The 19,399-nt window shown below is 37.2% G+C and overlaps 1 protein-coding gene across 2 annotated transcripts in view; it reads right to left on the bottom strand.

Annotated features, from left to right (window-relative positions):
* Nucleotides 1–19,135, bottom strand: part of LOC131523001 (otoferlin) — a 35,694-nt gene extending 16,559 nt beyond the window's left edge. For both annotated transcript variants that reach the window (XM_058748954.1, XM_058748955.1), the window contains exons 1-24: nt 19,087–19,135; nt 18,324–18,426; nt 18,111–18,165; nt 17,534–17,665; nt 16,663–16,725; nt 16,465–16,549; nt 15,485–15,644; nt 15,105–15,291; nt 13,475–13,661; nt 12,285–12,508; nt 11,661–11,769; nt 10,663–10,843; nt 10,447–10,567; nt 10,043–10,143; nt 9,651–9,741; nt 9,427–9,543; nt 9,164–9,316; nt 3,667–3,856; nt 3,456–3,580; nt 2,456–2,590; nt 2,189–2,350; nt 1,978–2,097; nt 1,081–1,242; nt 818–980 (exon numbers count right to left, since the gene is read on the bottom strand). In XM_058748954.1, the coding sequence (XP_058604937.1) occupies nt 818–980; nt 1,081–1,242; nt 1,978–2,097; nt 2,189–2,350; nt 2,456–2,590; nt 3,456–3,580; nt 3,667–3,856; nt 9,164–9,316; nt 9,427–9,543; nt 9,651–9,741; nt 10,043–10,143; nt 10,447–10,567; nt 10,663–10,843; nt 11,661–11,769; nt 12,285–12,508; nt 13,475–13,661; nt 15,105–15,291; nt 15,485–15,644; nt 16,465–16,549; nt 16,663–16,725; nt 17,534–17,665; nt 18,111–18,165; nt 18,324–18,426; nt 19,087–19,135 (3,175 nt within the window). The remainder of the gene's footprint in view (nt 1–817; nt 981–1,080; nt 1,243–1,977; nt 2,098–2,188; nt 2,351–2,455; nt 2,591–3,455; nt 3,581–3,666; nt 3,857–9,163; nt 9,317–9,426; nt 9,544–9,650; nt 9,742–10,042; nt 10,144–10,446; nt 10,568–10,662; nt 10,844–11,660; nt 11,770–12,284; nt 12,509–13,474; nt 13,662–15,104; nt 15,292–15,484; nt 15,645–16,464; nt 16,550–16,662; nt 16,726–17,533; nt 17,666–18,110; nt 18,166–18,323; nt 18,427–19,086) is intronic.
* Between the last annotated feature and the right edge of the window lie 264 nt (nt 19,136–19,399).

The raw sequence follows: 19,399 nt of genomic DNA, 5'->3' as shown, positions 1-19,399 counted from the left end.
AATAAGGTTCATTAGTTCACATGAACTAAGAATGAACAATACTTCTTCAGCATTTATTAATCTTGGTTAATGTTAATTTCAGCATTTACTAATGCATTATTAAAATCACAAGTTGTGCTTGTTAACATTAGTTAATGCACTGTGAACTAACATGAACTAACAATGAACAACTCTATTTTTATTAACTAACATGAAAAAAGATTAATAAATAGTGTAATAAATGTATTGTTCATTGTTTATTCATATTAGTTAATACATTAACTAATGTTAACAAATGACAGCTTATTGTAAAGTGTTACCTTTAAATTTTATTTTTGAACATTTGAATGGTACACTGTAAAAAGATAACTTGACAATTCACTTAATTGTTTTAATCATTATTTACTTAATAATTTTAAGGCAACAGGTTTCCTCATTTTTTTTAAGTTAAGTCAACTTATCACTTTTTACAGTGAGTGTATCACAGTTTCCACAGAAATATTGGAAAAAAATGTAAAAAATTGAGGAAACCCATTGCCTTAAAATTATTAAGTACATAATAATAATAAAAAATAGAAAAAATATTTCACTATATTACTATTTTCCTGTGTTTTTGATAAAATAAATGAAGCCTTGGTGAGCAGAAGAGACTTCTTTCAAAAAAAAAACAACAAAAAAAAACGTAATTATTATGCAAGAATTTAAAGGTTCAAATATTTTTCAAGTATTATTATTTAGAATCCATGGCATAGATGTCTAAGAGCACCCAAGAGCATTTAAATAAAACAATCATTTAAGCTTATCAACTAAAGACACATTTTTAACAGCTTTTACACACCCATGGCAGACCAGTTATTGACACTCTTGTCTGATGGCCTGTAAATGAACTTGCGTAGAGATGTGACGGCATGAGAGCCAACTAGTGTGTAACGACCAAACGCCCGGCAGTCCACCACACGGATGTTCAGAGGGGGGTGGAGGAGCTCATTTTCTGGCAGGTCCTGGTGAAAAATCATGAACGTTTTCAAATGTTTGTAGTGCAATCAACATCACTTTGAAAATGTCTCATGCTTTCTGAGATATAAATGTGCAAAAACTCACCACTTCAAACCACTTGACCAGAGTGCTGAAGTTGGGGTTTTTCTTGTAGTTCTGAATCAGAGCTGACTGAACACCTTTCCCTGCACACTCGATGTCCACACGGGGACGGTCAACCTGGGCCAGATTCACCCGCTTCAGGTCCCTCAGGCCCCAGAAGAGAATCTGCACCAATGTTTTGTTAATTTAATGAGATTCAACCTTTTTTTTTTTTTTTTTTGCTGTACAGGGTCAAACCTTGGCATACAGGAGTGTCATGCACCTAGTATTTTTGATGGAAAAAACTCCTTGGTTCTGCACAAATTACATAGGATGAATTACATATGTTGGATTCAAAACAGCAAAATTCACCAAAAGGCGACAACTTTGGGGTGCTGTTAATTTTCTACCTACAATAATCGTGGAATGTACTTATCAAATATAAAAAATAATTTATTTTTTAGAAGTTCCATTTAACATCCATTTGACTCAAATGAAGGTTGAAAGGGCCTGATGCATGTAATTACCACAAAATTAGTTATTTATTTATTTATTTATATTTTGTCAAAAGTGTGCTTTCTTATGATGCCAGTGCACCTCTTTACAATAGCATTTTAAAATGTACAAGAAACATGTAAATAATACTAAAAAGCATTGGGTAAGGGTATTGCCAAATAAGAATAATTTTTGGTTCACCAAAGAACCTTTTACTCAACAGTTCTTTTTTCTTAGTGTGAAGAACATTTTAATGATCTGAAGAGCCTTTTTCCACTATAAAGAACCTTTTTGGAAAGATTCCATGGATGTTAAAGGTTCTTCATGAAACCATTTTTTTCCAACAAAGAGCCATGATTTTTAAGATTGTAGGTCAGCAATAGATTTTGAGTCGGTCCTGTAGCTGTTTTACTAAGAGCAACTCACCTCAATTCGGTATTTACTCAAGACAGGTCTTATGCCAATGGGAACAGGCAGGATTGGACCACGATCGATATCTGTAGGTCCATCTATTGGGGGCAGTTCGGCCTTTCCACCTGGTCCAATCTGAAAGATTTCCACAACACATAAGTATATATGCACACACACACACACACACAGAGACTAAGACCTGAACAGTCTCTTGGTCCTGATGCACCTGCAGCAGTTCAAAGGCCGCCAGCATTTCTCCTGCAGTGCAGTTTCCCCGGTAGATCTGATAGTACTCTAGTTGAGGAGGGAAGCGTGGCGGCCCATAATGCTCATCTGACATCTTGGTCATAGGTTTAGCGAATGTCCTACCCATGAAATCGGCTTTTCCCTTGGGAAGTAGAATGAGATTGGAAATGAACTACATTCATGACGGTGAAAGCACAAAAAGCAGAAGGAAATGAATAATTTCACAGGATAGGGTATCAGAACTTACGACAGTGTCCTGGTCATAGATCTCGATGACGATTATAGGAGGATCATCTCTCAGTTCACCAGCCTCACCATAGAGCTCCACATTATCAAACACCAGCAGCTGATCCCATGTAGGACACAACGTCTCATTCAGGACCTGAGAGGAAATCATCAGCTTATTTCGCTTTCCTTCTAACCTCTTTATGCAGTAGATTTGATGTGGCGATGTACTACATCTCATCTCAGACAGTTCAGTGCTTCACTGCTCAAGCAGAAAAGCAGCACCAAACTACTTTTTTTTGGTCAATAAATATTTTAGTTCAAGCCCATCAACTGCTATTGTATGTTCAATGCTATAAGAGGCATGTAAACATGATGTAGAAATTTAATTCAAAAGTCAATTTAAGTATGTAGAATAAATTCATATGCTCAAATTCAATGTAAGTTTTAATCATATTAATTGAATCATATTAAATTATGTTTGATGTAGCAAACAGGATGTAGAATTAAATCAATTCTTAAATTAAATGCATATGCATATAAATTCATATCATTCAAGTTTAACTGTTGGTATTTTTGCTAATATTAATTGTATCATATCATATTAAATCATATATTAATATAAAAAAATTACAGTTAATAATTTTATTTTCAGATTCAGTTATTCTTCAAACTCTCATCAAACACACAATATATAGGGTATTAATAATTAAATATAAATATATTAATAAGCATCCTGTTTGAAATGCCACCTATAAATATTCAATAAATTAACTTTCATTAGTAGAACAAGACTCGATTACACAGAATGCTCTGGTTTATTCAGTACATATAATATGGATACATTCATTTTTTGTCTTTAATATTTATTTTGATAAAGGTTAATTATAAAATATTTTATATAAAGAACTAAGGAGAAATATAACAAGTCTTTCAAATTTGGTTCAGATTTGTTCATGTGCTTAAATTCAATCACAAAGGTCAAATGTCAATAGTAAGTTGGCATGAAGCTTTTATCTCACCTCTGTGACCTGGCTGTGGGTAGAAAAAAATATCCTGGCAAAAGGGTCTGACAGGCCTGTGCTGTCGGCTGCAAACAGACTGCGAGCCTGATACATGTGAACCCTCAGCTGGAAGATCTGCTTCACTGTTAGCATACATTAAAAGAGTTATTACCACCGACTATTACACAGACAATCTGAGGTCTCTTATATAAGTTCTTTGGTATCTTACTCGTGTACATCAGGCTGATGGGGGGTGAGGACTGTATTCCAGGCCCTTTTACTGCCTTGTTCTCCTCAAAACCATTTGGTAGGCCGCTCAAGTAGTCCTTACGCTGCCTGTTCAGGCCGAGCCACAGATACAGCTCAGTTTTAGCCTGAACGGTCCAGCCTGCAGGTCCAAAGCTTTTCTTACCAGGGAGCTAAAAAGAGAAGAAAAGTAGTAAAAGAAAGTAAATTAGTACTTGTTGCTAATGTATATCAATTAGAAATTCAAAAAAGCCAATAAAAGGTATCATATATATTTTTTTAGAGTTTGTTTTATGCTGCTGTGCCTTCACAAATGAAATGAGCAAACATTTAGTTCCCTTTCAGTCAGTCATGTTCGATGATGCGTTGAATGACATATGGGGTTTCCCTTGGGAGCCCCAATCACATCTGAGTAGTACGGTACAAAAAAGACCAATGAACGAGTGGAATTTGCATGCCCAGTCACTCCCCCACACACACAGGTATATAAGATGGCGGTGTGCATCCACTTATTCAATTTTTTTTTCTTCAGAACGTAGTGGTTGCATCTCTACAGTAGTCCCTCACCCATTCACCTTGTGAGCTTTTTGTGGTGGGGGAACCCCCCTTTGCTGCTACCCAGCTCAGATCTCTCACAGCCATCTGCTGGAGTGCCCATGACAGCCACCAGAGGGCATTCCTCCCGGATCATTGTCCACTGCTTGTGGACTTCAGTTGCCTAACAGTGTGTGTGTGTGTGTTTGTTTGTTTGTTGAATTTTGGTCTCCGATAAATTCATTTATCCATTAAACTGTGGCATTTAATGCCAGTACGAATATCAATGTGATGTAGTAGATGAAGTAATGTACACATTTGAAAATGCATATAGCAAATATTTAATTTTCCTGAAATAATTTGTATTCTTCAAATTACTTATATGACTGGGTATTTAAAAATAAAATTGAATAAGCCTGAATGAAAACTTACTAGGAAAGTAAGATTTGGGGGTTCGAACATGACATGCAAAGTGAGTCGCTCACGGGATTGGATAGAAAGTGAGACTTCATTTGTCATTGGTCACATGATTTCTATGTTAACAATACAAGCCTCGAATCGAGGCTTCATCTGGCATGCCCATTTATTCTCGACACAAGCTCCAATGCTTCGGTTCAAATGTGATATCACTACCTGTTGCTCTGTTTTGTGGATCATCGTCTGGGACTACAATAAAGCTGCTATTGGATCTTCAATATTGCCTCAAGAGCATTCCGTGACAGGACCCTCTGCATCACAAAGGGCCATGTCGGTTATCACTCAGGGTGATCTGAGGGTTACAGTGGGAGCACTTCCACCAGGCCAGTCCTCACGGAATTCCCACTTCTCCTCGATGTGGTGTGCCATCGAGCTCCCAAAGGAAATTGTCACCCATTGGACCGCCCATTTGCCCAACGACGGAATCCAGCAGTGTGGGTGAAGATACAATGCGTGTTGGTCTTTTATTTGCACTCCAATTTTTAAGTGATTGGTCAAATTTGACAGCTGATCAAGAGATTAGATGTGGCCTAATTTGGATATTTGATTATTCTGGACAACCCATACTTTCAATTATTCATTCATTAGGGACCCAGTGCCGCACAGAGTCTCATGCCGACTGGATGTCATGTATCTCACGATCACAAATTCGCCAATTTTGTTCACCTTTTGTCACGCCTACATCATACGTTTGACTGCCTTGTCGTGAACACGCCTGCTTGAGTGACCGGAAGCTGCACATTAAAGTTTATAAAGTTTTAAGAATCTTTAACTAACGCATCGTTTCGCTTCAGAAGGCCTTTATTAACACCCCGGAGCCATGTGGAGTAGTTTTATGATATATGGATACTTTTTTTTTCAGATTCAGAAACAGGGGCACCATTCACTGCAATTATACAGATTGGAACAGACAGGACAATGTGGAATATAACTCAGAATGTGTTCGTCTGAAAGATGAATGTCAGACATGCCTACGATACCCTGAGGGTGAGTAAATCTTTGGCTAATTTTCATTTTTAGGTGAACTATCCCTTTAAGTGGAAGTCTCTGCCCAACCTGGAGCATTCACGGCTGGATGATTGGTTTCTGGGTGCAGGATTTGAAACTTAACCATGCTCTGTACCAGTGCCATTCTTCCTGGAGGTGCATGAGGAGGTCACAAAGTCTTGGTAGTCAACTTTTACTGCTGGAAGCCACTTTGCTGCCTCCTCCTCCCTCACTACCCTCGATGGTTATCTGAAGATCTCCAAGGCAGAGCATGTAATTGCAGTGCATTTATGCCCGCAAAGTGCAGCCACCTGGAGGGTTTATCCATGTTTCCCATCCAAGGCCTGTAAGTTGACGTCAGCCCTGACTGGTAAGGCTTACAGTGCCGTTTGACTGGCAGCCTCTGCCTTGCACATGATGGCCACTCTGCAAGCCATCAGGCCAAAGCTCTTGGGGAGCACAAGGGTAGTCCTGAGCTGGGGTTGATGCAGGAACCGTGCACAATGACCAACTTCACTCTACGAGCGACTAAGGTCACAGTGTGGGCCAGTGATGGCCACCTTAGTGATCCAGGAGTGTCATCTTTGGCTCAACCTTGCTAAGATGTGGGACGCCGACAATTTTTGCTTTCTTAATGCCCCCATCTTATTAGCTGGCCTTATCGGTGACATTGTTCAGGACTCAAAAACCATCAAACACATCTTACCCCACTTTGCAACCACCCCAGTCTGCTTGATGCCAGGGGCGTCCTCCTGTGGTGTCTACATCTGCTCTGGTGCAGTTTGATGTTACACCTCAGCTGCAACGTCAAAGCTCCTGCAGGAATGTCACCCAGATAGCCCTCCAAGTGGACAGTGAAACAGTCCTGACACAAGCCACCCAGAGATGGAGGGGACTGCCCTTTCCCAGGAGGTGGTGGCAACACCACTCCTTAGCCTGTTGGAGGGCTGGGCGGAGAATCTTTTGTTGCCTTTGTTTTCTGTTTTGCCCAAATTTTTAATGAAAGAGTGGTTTCCTCAGTTTCTGAGTCACATTTGTTGCAGTCTGGCAGTGAGCAAGGCAATGTTTCCTCACTCTCAGCCTCATCCTTTGCTTTGAGTTGCTGGCAGTACTGCTGGCCCTGCACTGGTTTTGACTGTTGATTCTCCCAGTGAGCCTCCTTGCACAAACCCTGTGCAAAATCAGGGAACACAAGGAGCAAGCCTTGATGGTTACGCTCTGCTGGTCCACCCAGACCAGCTTCTTGGACCTGATGCTCCTCGCGACAACCCCTCTCTGGCGAATTCCCCTGAGGAAGGACCTTATTTCTCAGGATCAGGGCACAATTTCGCACCCACATCCAAATCTTTGCAACCTCCAGATGTTGCTCCTAGATGGGATGCATAGATTTAAGTGGTCTGTCACAGGCTATCACTCTGGCCAGAGCCCACCCTAGGCTTATGACCTGAAGCAGTGTGTATTCGTTTCCGTGTATTCATCCATGGTACAGTTTCCCTGTTGGTAAACCCGTGTCTTTCCCTTGACATAATTACTTCTTTCCAGTCTGTGCATTGGTAGTAGCAGGACCTACCGCAGTAAGTCTTCCAAATGTAGTACTAGTACTGCCCTGCCAGTCAGTCCATATGTGTCCTCTTCATGTTACCCCCTCCCCCCCACCCTTTAGAAAGGATGTGGTCTCTGTAGCATCACTCTACGCACAGTAGTGATGCGCAGATGGCGGTTACATCCGCGGGCGCTGCGGATAATCCGCGGGTCGGGTAATAAAATATTGCATTTTGATTATTTGCGGGTGGGTCGCGGGTGGATAAGATAAATCATTAATCATGCAAATTTTATAACTACATTTTCTAAAATATGAACGTGTTTTAAATAGGATACAGAAATTGAATAAACTGTAAATCAACATATTAAAGTTATTCCACAAAACATTATTTAGTCAAGAGCAGTGAGGGATTTCCTCTGTCTTTTGTTGTTTGATTAACATTAATGACAGACGGCACAGCTTTATTAGGCTGCTGTCACAAGACCTGTTTCACAGATCCAATACTTATACATATGCGTTTTCTTTCGCAATTTAAGACAAAACCGACATTATGAGGATACTCGCCAGGACAACCATTTTGACGTTATTTGGTGTGTATTTGGCCACTTAAGCGCAACAAGCTGTGTTTGTTTGTTCGCAGCGCGCGCTTTGGATGCGACTGCAGCGCACAGAAAAGCGCCTCTGGAGCGCACGAGTACCGAAAGACTTAAAAAGACGTGCAAATAATACATTTCCGTGACGATGCAACAATGACCGATTAGGCAATTGACAATTCTGTCAGCTGTACCGAAAGGCGAGCTAAAGTCTTGTATCGCAGCGTGCAGCAGATGTGAAGAGAAGGTCAAAGAGAGAAGACGCGGTGCAGCTGAATCACTCACGCTGTTTTCAAATGACTGGTTGTGTGAATTTATTTACTCATCTAACCTACACGCTATACTGAATAAATGTTTTACAGGAATTTCCCTCATTTTAAAGTCGAAAGCTGTGGGAATATATGCGCAATCTCACACCGAAATTCAGGACCTGATTAAACATAATTCTACTGTACACAGAATTGTGAAACATGACTTTTCCAAAACTTTCTGGGTTTATTTATTTTTCCAAAACTTTACAGGCCTGGAAATTGCTGTTTTAAAATCCCATGACTTTTCCAGGTTTTTCATGACCGTATGAACCCTGAATGCGACGATCGGGTGCGGTTATCTAAATCAGACAAAAATATAGGTGCGGGTGGTTGGCGGGTGGATAATTTATTTGAAGCTGCGGATTCGGGTGACGTTTTAGCTCATCCGCGCATCACTAACGCACAGACTTAGGCACGCTTCCCTATTGTATTACAACTGGTTGCAGCTGTACCATCATCAGAAAAATAAAGAGCTGAAACACTTTTTTTTGTTGTGTAAAAGTCACAAGCTCAGGCTAAGGAACAGCAGTTGTGACCCTCATCGTACTTTTCTTTCGATCTCGTTCCTGGAATGAAAGACTATCTGTCTCACAACAAGGCACTGTGTAGGTTACAACAGGAGATGGCAGTTGTTACTTCAGTTCAGTGGTTATGGCTCTTTCCATAGGGACCCTGTCAGCTGATGTAACATCTCCGTTCCCTTCTTCTGGGAATGAGGGTTACATGTGTAACCAAGACGTTCTGCTCCATCCTTTAAAAACAGCTTCTTTCATCAAATTGTCAAAGATTCATAAAGCAATTTGTGCTAAAACGTACTGCAAAAACTGTTCAGAACAGACTGAAATGACCAGGGATCCTTTGCAAATAAGCTTGATTCACCCACACTGATACATTCATCACAAGCTGTTTTGGCAGCTTAGATAAAACGTTTTGAGTTGTTTTCATAGTACAATACATTTGGCCCCTTTCAAGATAAGCATTCTGACATAAAAGGTTTTTAAGACATTTTCAGAATTTGAGTATATTCATCCTAACCTTGAAAAAGATGGTCTGGACTTTCCCACAGTCCTTTCCGGTTTCTTCATCCACAGAAGAGTAGAGGATGTCTTTGGAGGGAACGCGGGCATATGCAATGCGTTTGTTGTTGCTTATCATCCATATGTAAATATCTGGAACACTATGCTGAGGCTATGATGAAAAACAAAAGGGTTTATGTGAATATTTTGACAGTGATATGAACTCATCTATATGGCCTCATAACCAAGCATATTTTTATTTTATCAGCTTTTGTGCACTACCTCTTCAGACAAGAATCTCAGCTTGTGGAGGAAGTTTTGTGCCAGTTTTATTTTGTCTTTCACATTGCTTTTCTTTACTTGGGATCGCATATTCTTTGCTTGCTGGCCCATGTTTTCCTGAAAAAGATTACAACAAGCTTTAGCAACAGACATAAAAATAGGCCACCAAAATCAGATTTTAACATTAGTTACTATTAATATGTATTAGTAACAGCTGCTTTTACCAGTTCTTGCATGCATAATTTCAGTCTCTCCCGGTCCAGTTTAGTCTTCCCAGCCTGATTCAGATCATTGTTTGCCAAAGTTACAAAGGTACTGAAAGAGATTCACTGTTATTTTATCTTTCCTCTATCATAGATGGTTGAATGAAGATTTGTGAAAATATAAAAGTCGCTCTGAGGAAACAAATTTTCAGAATTTTTTTTTTTTTCATTTTATTTAAAAATTTTACTTCTGAATTATCAAGAAATCATGCTTTACTAACCACCACATACACTACCAGTCAAGTGGTTCTTTGAAAACACTTACTGCACCTCCAAATGGAGCACAATTAGCACTGTTTCCAGAGAACCACTCATAACTAGCTCAAGATTTGCAGAATAACATGTATACAAACCTGCAGCCATTGCTGAGTTCCTCCAGGACTCCTCTGAGTCTGCGCTCAGGATAGGCTTTCTCTGTTTTAATGATCTCCTGCACATCATTCAACCCTTCTTCCTATTAAATGATAGAGAACACAGGCTGCGATGTCAATGTATTTTCACAGATTAACTGTAACCAGGATTGTTATTGATTACTAAATGGAAACTATGATGAAAAACGGGATTAAAGGCAAGACACTACAGGCAAAACCTTGTTTTTTCATGCATTGGTCAATTTTGAGGTTTTGGGCTAATTTCCTTTCATAATTTGACTTCTTTCTGACTAGTGAAAACTGAAAAGAAAGCATCCAAAACAGGCATTTAAGTTTTCAGTATTTCAGAAACTAACCAATATAAACTATATTCATTGATTTATTACCAATTTATCTGCAATTCTGTCCATGATGTTAGCATTATAAAGTCGTCTTCTTTGGTCCTGCCACCAGCTCTTGATATAGATGCAGGGCTTCCTCTCAAAGTACGGGAGGTGGAAATAGTTTCTGCAGAAAATTAAACCAGACATTTCACATGATTTTGCACCAAAATGCAAAATAAAATAAATAAATGGGCTTTGGGTCATGTTGAGTAACTGAACCTGTCAGTGATGACTGGCTTCATTGGAGGAGTGGTGGAAACTGATGTCATATCTCCACCATCATCCACCTCCTCGTCACTGGAGCCGTGAATGAGCTCAGACTCCTCATCATCTCCATCGCCACCCTTCTTCTTCTTTGTTTTTGGCTTGGTTGGAGTATCTACTTCACTGCCGTAGTTTCCTTGATTTGAGAGGATAGTTTAATGATGTATGTATCTTTAGGTAGGATTTACTTTCATAGAAGTGAAGTGTATCATTTCTGTGCACTGTAAAATATGGTGTTTTGAATTTGTAAAATAAAAGAAAGATTATTGGAGTATGTTTTACAAGAAAATACTATTTCAGTCCGTATTGACACGTCCTCCAGTGAAAAAGTGCATCTCCTGTTGTCTCTCACATCAAAATCCACACACACATTTGTTTAGAGCTGTTTTGGCTTGTAAACAGTGCTTGATCTGTGCAGATTTCTCTCCTGATTCAGACCAGAACACTTTTTTTACTGGAGGAAGGGTTATTATGGATTATGGTATTTTAGCCAGAAGCAATGGTTTGAAGTTAAAAGCAGATTTGTTTCTTACAAATATGCAGCTTTTGGCTTCACAAGCCATTAATTGATGGATTGGAGTGGTGTGGATTATTTTTGGATTATTGTGATGTTTTTATCAGCTGTTTGGACTCTCATTCTGACGGCACCCATTCACTGCAGAGCATCCATTGCTGATCAAATGATGCAATGCTACATTTCTCCAAATCTGTTTCCATGAAACATCCAAACTCATCTATATTTTGGAGCACATTTTCAGCATTTTTTTATTTATTTTTGGGTCAACTATTCCTTTAAAGCCAGTTAATGCAGTTAATACAGTCCTTGCATGTAAAAATTAGATGGGTTTGTGTTTGAATGAGATTGAATTCATATTGAATCGACCAGAACATAAGAAGGCTGAATTGGTGAAATGACATTGAAACACTGATAACTAGTCTACCATATATTTTACCTATTGTAACCTCAAAGTTCATGGGTTTGTCTCCAATCTTCCTGTCAATCATAGTGGCTTCAAGGAAACATCCAAAGAGAAAGAACTCTTCAATTTTTCCCGTGGCATTCTAGATATAAGCAACAAACAATTGATGAAATAATGTTTTGTGAATACACCTGAAAAAAAAAGTACAATTTAAATAAAAAGGTTATTGGAGTACACTTTACAAGAAAATATTATTTCAGTCAATCTACTTTAAAATTTCATGTTTAATCCAATGCATTACTTGCCGTTTCTTTGTGATATGTTGTGAAATTGACTAGCAATTTCTGAGTGAAATTTGACTCTACACCATTTTTTGTTTCTGTGTATAAGGGTTTCCTAAGATTAGACAAAAATGATGTCACTGTGCTCATTAACAATTAATAAACAATTCTGTTTTCTCAAACTGATTAATTTTTAACAGCAAGTCATGCAGAATGAAGCCTAACTTTGGCTCTGACAGTGTAGATGATTGTCTTGCAGACAAAGAACTACCATGAGTATTGCTGCTAAATGAATAATGTAGGGAGATAAATAAAGACAATTAATTATTCACTGTAATTGGCCTGTTGAACCCCCGCCCGTCTATGGATCGCTTACATCTGAGATGTTGGGTACCCCCTCCACCTGCACCTCAGTGGAGCTCATTACTTCAGGAGAGGAGGTGTCCAGTATCTCCACGGCCAGACTGATCAGCAGTCGGGCCCTGAACGACACCCCTTCCCCTAATCCTTCATTCAGGTCCTGGTACTCATCCATGAGCGTGTAGCTGCGTGTGGAGCCGTACATGTTGACCCAAGCCGGCCCAAAAGTTGGAAGAAAACCTATCAATAGAAACAGGATCATATTTTATTGTTTGACCTTTTGATCAATAACATTCCATGATTCTCTAGTTGTTCGTAATTACCAGATAAGGATTTTTACAAATATTTTTATAATGATCTTGAAGAGGAATAGTGATGGCTTTGTGTGATTTGAGTATCCAAAGCAAAATGTAATAAACAACAAGAAACAAAGTAAATACACTACTGGTCAAACATTTGGAATGATAATTTATTTATTTTTTGTTTGTGTTTTTGAAGGAAATTTGCATTTATTTGATCTTACATACAGTAAAACAGCATTATTGCGAAATATTATTACAATGTAAAATAAGTGTTTTCTATGTGAGTGAAATGTAATTTATTTCTGTGATGCGCAGCTGTATTTTCAGCATCATTACTCCAGTCTTCAGTGTCACATGATCTTCAGAAATCATTCTAATATGCTGATTTGCTGCTCAACAAACATTTCTGATTATTATCAATGTTGAAAACAGTTGTGCTGCCCAATATTTTTATGCAAACTGTGATTCACCATTTAAAAGTTTAGGGTAAGCAAAAAAAAAAAAGAAAGAAGAAAGAAACAACAACAACAACAACAAAAAAATGTGCAAGGACACATTAAATTGATCAAAAGTGACAGTAAAAATGTATCTTTAAAAAAAAATGTATCAAAAGATTCGGCAGCACTACTGTTTTCAACATTGATAATAATCAGAAATGTTTCTTGAGCAGTAAATCAGCATATTAGAATGATTTCTGAAGGATCATGTGACACTGCAAATAGAAAACAGTTATTTTAAATTGTAATAATATTTCACAAAATGACTGTTTTACTGCAGTTTTATTAAATAAATGCAGCCTGGATGAGCATAAGAAACATAAAAAAGTTCATAATTATTCCCAACTTTTGCACCGTAGTGTATTACTTTTGCATACTTTGCCAAGGTGTTCAGGAAGTCCTTATACCTTTGTCTCCGTCATTAGCAATCTTCCGCAGGTCAATGAAGTGCGTTCCGATGGCCACTTCGTTCACTTTATCTGAATCACGGATCTGGACTTTCATTCTCCGGCACAGTGGTGGAAACTGCTCAGTGAAAACGATCTGCTCATTCCAGATTGGCTCATAGCTGCTCTTCTGAATTGAAGTTTTACCCTGCATTGTGGACAGATGAAATAGATCAGTGGATCAAATATATTGATGCCTCCCCTTGTGAAACAGAAGCACACTTTAGCATACTTTGAAAAGCATGTCTTATTAAGGAAATCATATACGTTGAAAGAATATCCTTAAGTGTGAGTGTACACTGAGTGTAACGTTTTCGGACATATAATTGCATGTCATTTACAATTAAATTAAAAAATAGAGAGTGCTTTTTTGGCCAAAAGGTAAGACACGGGTTTTAGTTAAATATTTAATGCATCACAACTGTTTTTCAAAATGAATGTTAAACAACCAACAGCAATCCAGTGCTGCAAACTACTCGAAAATATTGCCATTTTGAATTGAAAATATATAATTTAGTGATTTATGTAATTCACAATTGAATATTAAGAGACAATAAACATTTTCAGCATAGGCATGACAAGACAAAAATCTTGACTAGCAAGTAGAAAATAGTGGTATAAAATAAATGCAGCGTCTATTTGCACTAAATGTAAATAAGCAATGGATTCTATCTACGCTAAGTGAAAATTGCAGTATTTTTTAACCATATGCTATTTACACAGTGCAAATAGCTATAGATTCTATTTACACTATGTTAAAATAGCAAGATTTTCTGCTATTTATACTACTTATTGCAAATAGTGGCAATTATCTGCACCTCAGTATTGTAGTACATTATAAAACAGTACGTAATAATAACGTATTGAGTGTAAATTATAGTTTTAATTCAGATTAGGCTAATAAATGGATGCCACCTTATTGGGACAATAAAGCCCTCCCTACACCTACCCAAACCCTACCCGATACTTTATCTTCAACTTTTTGATTATTTCCTTCATTTTTATTGAAAATAAATGCCTTTCTGATGCAATATGATATTTGAAAAGGGAGAAAAAAAGTTTGGCAAAAGGCGGATTCAAACTCGGGTCGATCGCGTCAAAACGTACGCGCCTTACCATCAACACCGCTGAAACTGACACTGAATGAGTGTCTTTTTGCAGTGTTGACTATCCAAATCACACATTGGTGGGCGGAGTTAGTGTAAATAGCCTCTGCCAACAAGGCGTGCTATTTGCACTTAGTGTAAATAGACACTCCTTAAAAGGCAAGGGATGACGTCTTCAATATGTCCCTCTCAAACTTCCTGTTTCAACAGGAAATACATCAACACAGGAAGGAAAACTGCATCCGCCAGCTATTTCATGGAGTCTTTAACAGAACTGGCCATTCTGACATGTGCCAGTTCCAGTCTTCAGTTTCATAGTGCATTTAAATATATATATATATATTATGTAATATAAAAATATTACGTAAAATGTGTTTTGTTTAATTATGAAACTTATTTTCCATCAATAAATTGTATTATATTTTCATATATAGGCATTATATTGTCCTACACACCAATTGACCATTAGTAAGAATTCTGCCCACCTTCTGTCCTGCAAATTGCACCTGGACATACGGATCAACCAAGTCCTTATTTTCTCCAATGAAAGCTTTTTTGACATTTGCCATTATGCTGGTGTTCATTTTGGGCAACCCCTCGGCTCGGTAGATTTTCACATAGAATCTTGCCCATTGACGCTCAGCCGGGACGTCTTCCGGCAACAGAAGATTACTGGAACAAGAAAGTAATCAATGAAGAAGAGATTTGTGTTTCTGCATATAGAATCACCTTTAAATAATCAATACATTGTTGGATGGAATTATCTGGGTGATATTTATTTCATGTCAGAATGAGCTGGGAACACTTGACTTTTTAGTTTGTTCAGTGTAAGATATTGCAAAATAAGAAAATAACATTAATTTACCCCTCAATGTCATCCTCATCTGTTTCATTTGTTTTGTGTGGAGTTTTGATAGTGTCGCCCTTTGCCACGACTGCGATGTCACACTTGACATAGCCTTTGCATCCAGCAGTGATATCATCGGGATCGCATAAAGTGGCCCATTTGTGGAAGAACTGATGTTCTGTAAGTGTAAAGAAAATTTTTAAATCTCTAGTCTTTGTGATCTCTAATCTAGAAACTGAGAGCTTTATCCACCTTATTTTTTAACATAGGAGCGGCGTGGCCATTTGTAACTTGAATGTGCTATACTTACAGTGTCATTACTTTCAATTTATTTTACCAGTACAAAACAATCCATTATGCTGCTTTATATTGCAAAAAGGTATTTGTCATCATATTTGTGACCCTGGACCACAAAACCAGTCATAAGTGTCAATTTTTCGAAATTGAGATTTATACATCATCTGAAAGCTGAATAAATAAGCTTCCCATTGATGTATGGTTTGTTAGGATCGGACAATATTAGACTGAGATACAACTATTTGAAAATCTGGAATCTGAGGGAGCAAAAAAATCAACACATTGAGAAAATCACCTTTAAAGTGTTCCAAAAAGTCCTTAGCGATGCATATTACTAATCAAAAATTAAGTTTTAATATATTTACGGTAAGACATTTACAAAATATCTTCATGGAACATGATCTTTACTTCATATCCTAATGCTTTTTGGCATAAAAGAAAAATTGATCATTTTGACCCATACAGTGTATTTTTGGCTATTGCTACAAATATACCCCAGCGACTTAAGACTGGTTTTGTGGTCCAGGGTCACATTTTACTTTGTTATCATAATCATAAACACACTGATTTGTAGCACAAATAGTATTTGTTATTTTTCTATTTATTTATCTATAAAGCAGAAGTTCTGCACATTCACAGAACATTGCTTACTTTCGCTTTTTAAAATAAGTTGGATAGAGAAGCATGATAATACCAGTTACCAGGTTGTGTATAAACTGTGCCCACGTCAAGCTTGAAGCTCCCGACCAGCGTGCCACTTCGCAAAAGATTCTTAGAGTGGATAACCTGTAGAGACACATTCATTTAAAACAAAGCTTAATGCCAAACACAAAAAACACAATCTTTTATGAAAAAGTGCAGGATTTAACTATTCAAAATTGATATTTGTTGCTACTTACTGACACTTTCAGGATCTTGTCAAACATGACATCAGGAGGGACGTGGAAGTCAAAGACGAAGTACTGAATAAAAGGGAAAGATTTTATCAAAACACCATATTAGCCGTGTTAAAGGAATAGTTCACTCCAAAATGAAACATTTCTGAATGTGTCTTCATCCTCAGGCAATACAAGATTAGGATGAGTTTGTTTCTTCATCAGGTTTGTAGAAATGTGTCTCTGCATCAGTATCTCAGCGATGGATGCTCTGCAGTGAATGGGTGCCGTCAGAATGAGAGTCCAAACAGCTGATAAAAACATCACTATAATCCACACCACTCCAGTCCATCAGTTAACATCTGGAGAAGACAAAAGCTGAAACTAATCCAGCATTAAGATGTTTTAACTTTAAACAGTCACTTCTGGTCAAAAAATAGGATTAGTCCATAATCCATAATAACGCTTCCTTCAGTGAGGAGCTGTTTTGGCTTGTAAACAGTGCTTGATCTGTGCAGATTTCTCTCCTGATTCAGATTTTTTTTATTACAAACATGCAGCTTGTGTCTTCTCCAGATGTTAACTGATGGACTGGAGTGGTGTGGATTATTGTGATGTTTTTATCAGCTGTTTGCACTTTCATTCTGACGGCACCCATTCACTGCAGAGCATCCATTGCTGAGACACTGATGTGATGAAACATTTCTCCAAACCTGATGAAGAAACAAACTCATCTGCATCTTGGAGGGTAAGCCCATTTTTGGGGGTGAACTACTCCTTTAAGATGATTATGTGATTAGTTTGCTATATTTTGAGTAGTTATTTGTCATGATGATGACTTTGCAAAAGTAATCAAAGTTACAATATTACAATCCTAAATTGAAAAGGACCATACCTCATTGTAGTAAGGGCAGTTGGTTGACTCCTTCATTGAGGTGTATTTTTTTTCATCACCGATTTCTACACACACCACTGGATCCATGTTCAGACCCACCAGCTGTCTGGCCTCTATAACAGTGACACTGACCTGGAAAGTGGAGCATGACACATATTTACAAATGTGGTATGTGGCACTGCATGTGGATGGTATTCAGATATTCACAGGCTGAAAATTGGCACAAATATGTTAGTATAATACAAACCTATAGGATTAATATATCTGCATGTCTCCAGTGCTGTAAGATCTTATCTCTTCACTAATATCACTTTTCTTTAAGCTCAATGTTTTTGAATCAGCAGATGTTTCGTGATTTTTAGTGTTTTGTTCGATGCATGAAGTTGCCACAGGTGTAGTTCTTCACCTTAACTATCAACGTGTTCCACCAACCACAAACACACACAATACTGACTGTCTTCATTTTCAACACTGCATCTATTGCTTTAACAAACTTTGTGTGAAATGTGTACATGTTCTGTTTTCTTTACAAAAAAATCTCTTTCTGTTATGAATGACTGTATGCTGTTCTACGTACTTGGAAATCCACTGGTCTTCCAGCACTAGGCTCAATCTTGATGTCAGGCTTTGATCTAAAACATTTAGGACATTTTATAATTAGTTGATCAACTTACTGTATTAGAATACAGTAATATATTTTGTTAGAACATGTATTATTTAACACAACCTAAATGAAATGCAGAATATCAAATCTGATTTGGGTTCATGCGACTTTACAATTTCTGGTCACCTTTTATTGGAGACATTGGTTGTGACGGCAGTGACTGATGCGAGAGAGATGGTGTCAGGGTCTGGCATCCTCATATCCTCCGTCTCCAGAATGGCCGGCTCATCTTCACAAGTCACATATGAAATATGATAGCATTATGGACAGCACTACAGTTTTTATATATATATATATATATATATATATATAATTTTAGATTATTATTAGTGCTGTGAAACAATTAATCACATCCAAAATAAAGTTTTTGTTTACATAATATATGTGTCTCTACTGTGTATATTTATAAGAGCTGATAAAATGTAAAAACTGTAACTTGAATGCAATGTAAGTCGCTTTGGATAAAAGCGTCTGCTAAATGCATAAATGTAAATGTATTATGTATATATAAATACACACACATACAGTATATATTTTGAAGATATTTCCATGTATATATTTATATTCTTATATTATATATAAATATATTTAAAATATAAACATAACATTTTTCTTAAATATATACATTCATGTATTTGTATTTATATATACATAATAAATATACACAGTACACACACATATTACGTAAATGAAAACTTTATTTTGGATGCAATTAATTGTTTGACATCGCTAATAATTATATAAGTATTATATATTATGTAATATTACATATTTATTATAGCATTATTTATATTAATTATTATATATGAAAGATTAATACATTTAAATAATTATGTTGAAGAATTCACAATAATTTACAAATTCTCACACAATTAATAGAATCTTTCACCTTTACCTTTGCCATCATCCTTGGAGGCTCGATGCTTGCTACGCTTCATTGTTATGAATTTGATTTATCCTCTGGATATATGAATCTTTTGAACATGAAAATCAAAAATAAAAGTCAAAAAATATAAAAGTCAATTTAAATATAACACTAATGTCTTTCTTTATATCATTGTGTTGTTTTATTCCAGTTCAATCAACCAGAAATCCAAAAGTAATTTGCCTTCATAAATTAAATAGTTTATTACACTAACCCATCAATAATTAGCAGATACGTGAAGAATTTAATTAACACTGAATTAATTTGCATAAGCAGT

Source organism: Onychostoma macrolepis, chromosome 17 (genome assembly GCF_012432095.1).
Source record: "Onychostoma macrolepis isolate SWU-2019 chromosome 17, ASM1243209v1, whole genome shotgun sequence".
Lineage (NCBI taxonomy): Eukaryota > Metazoa > Chordata > Actinopteri > Cypriniformes > Cyprinidae > Onychostoma > Onychostoma macrolepis.
Note: the sequence above shows the minus strand (reverse complement) of the source record. Positions and strands in the feature narration are given on the sequence as shown.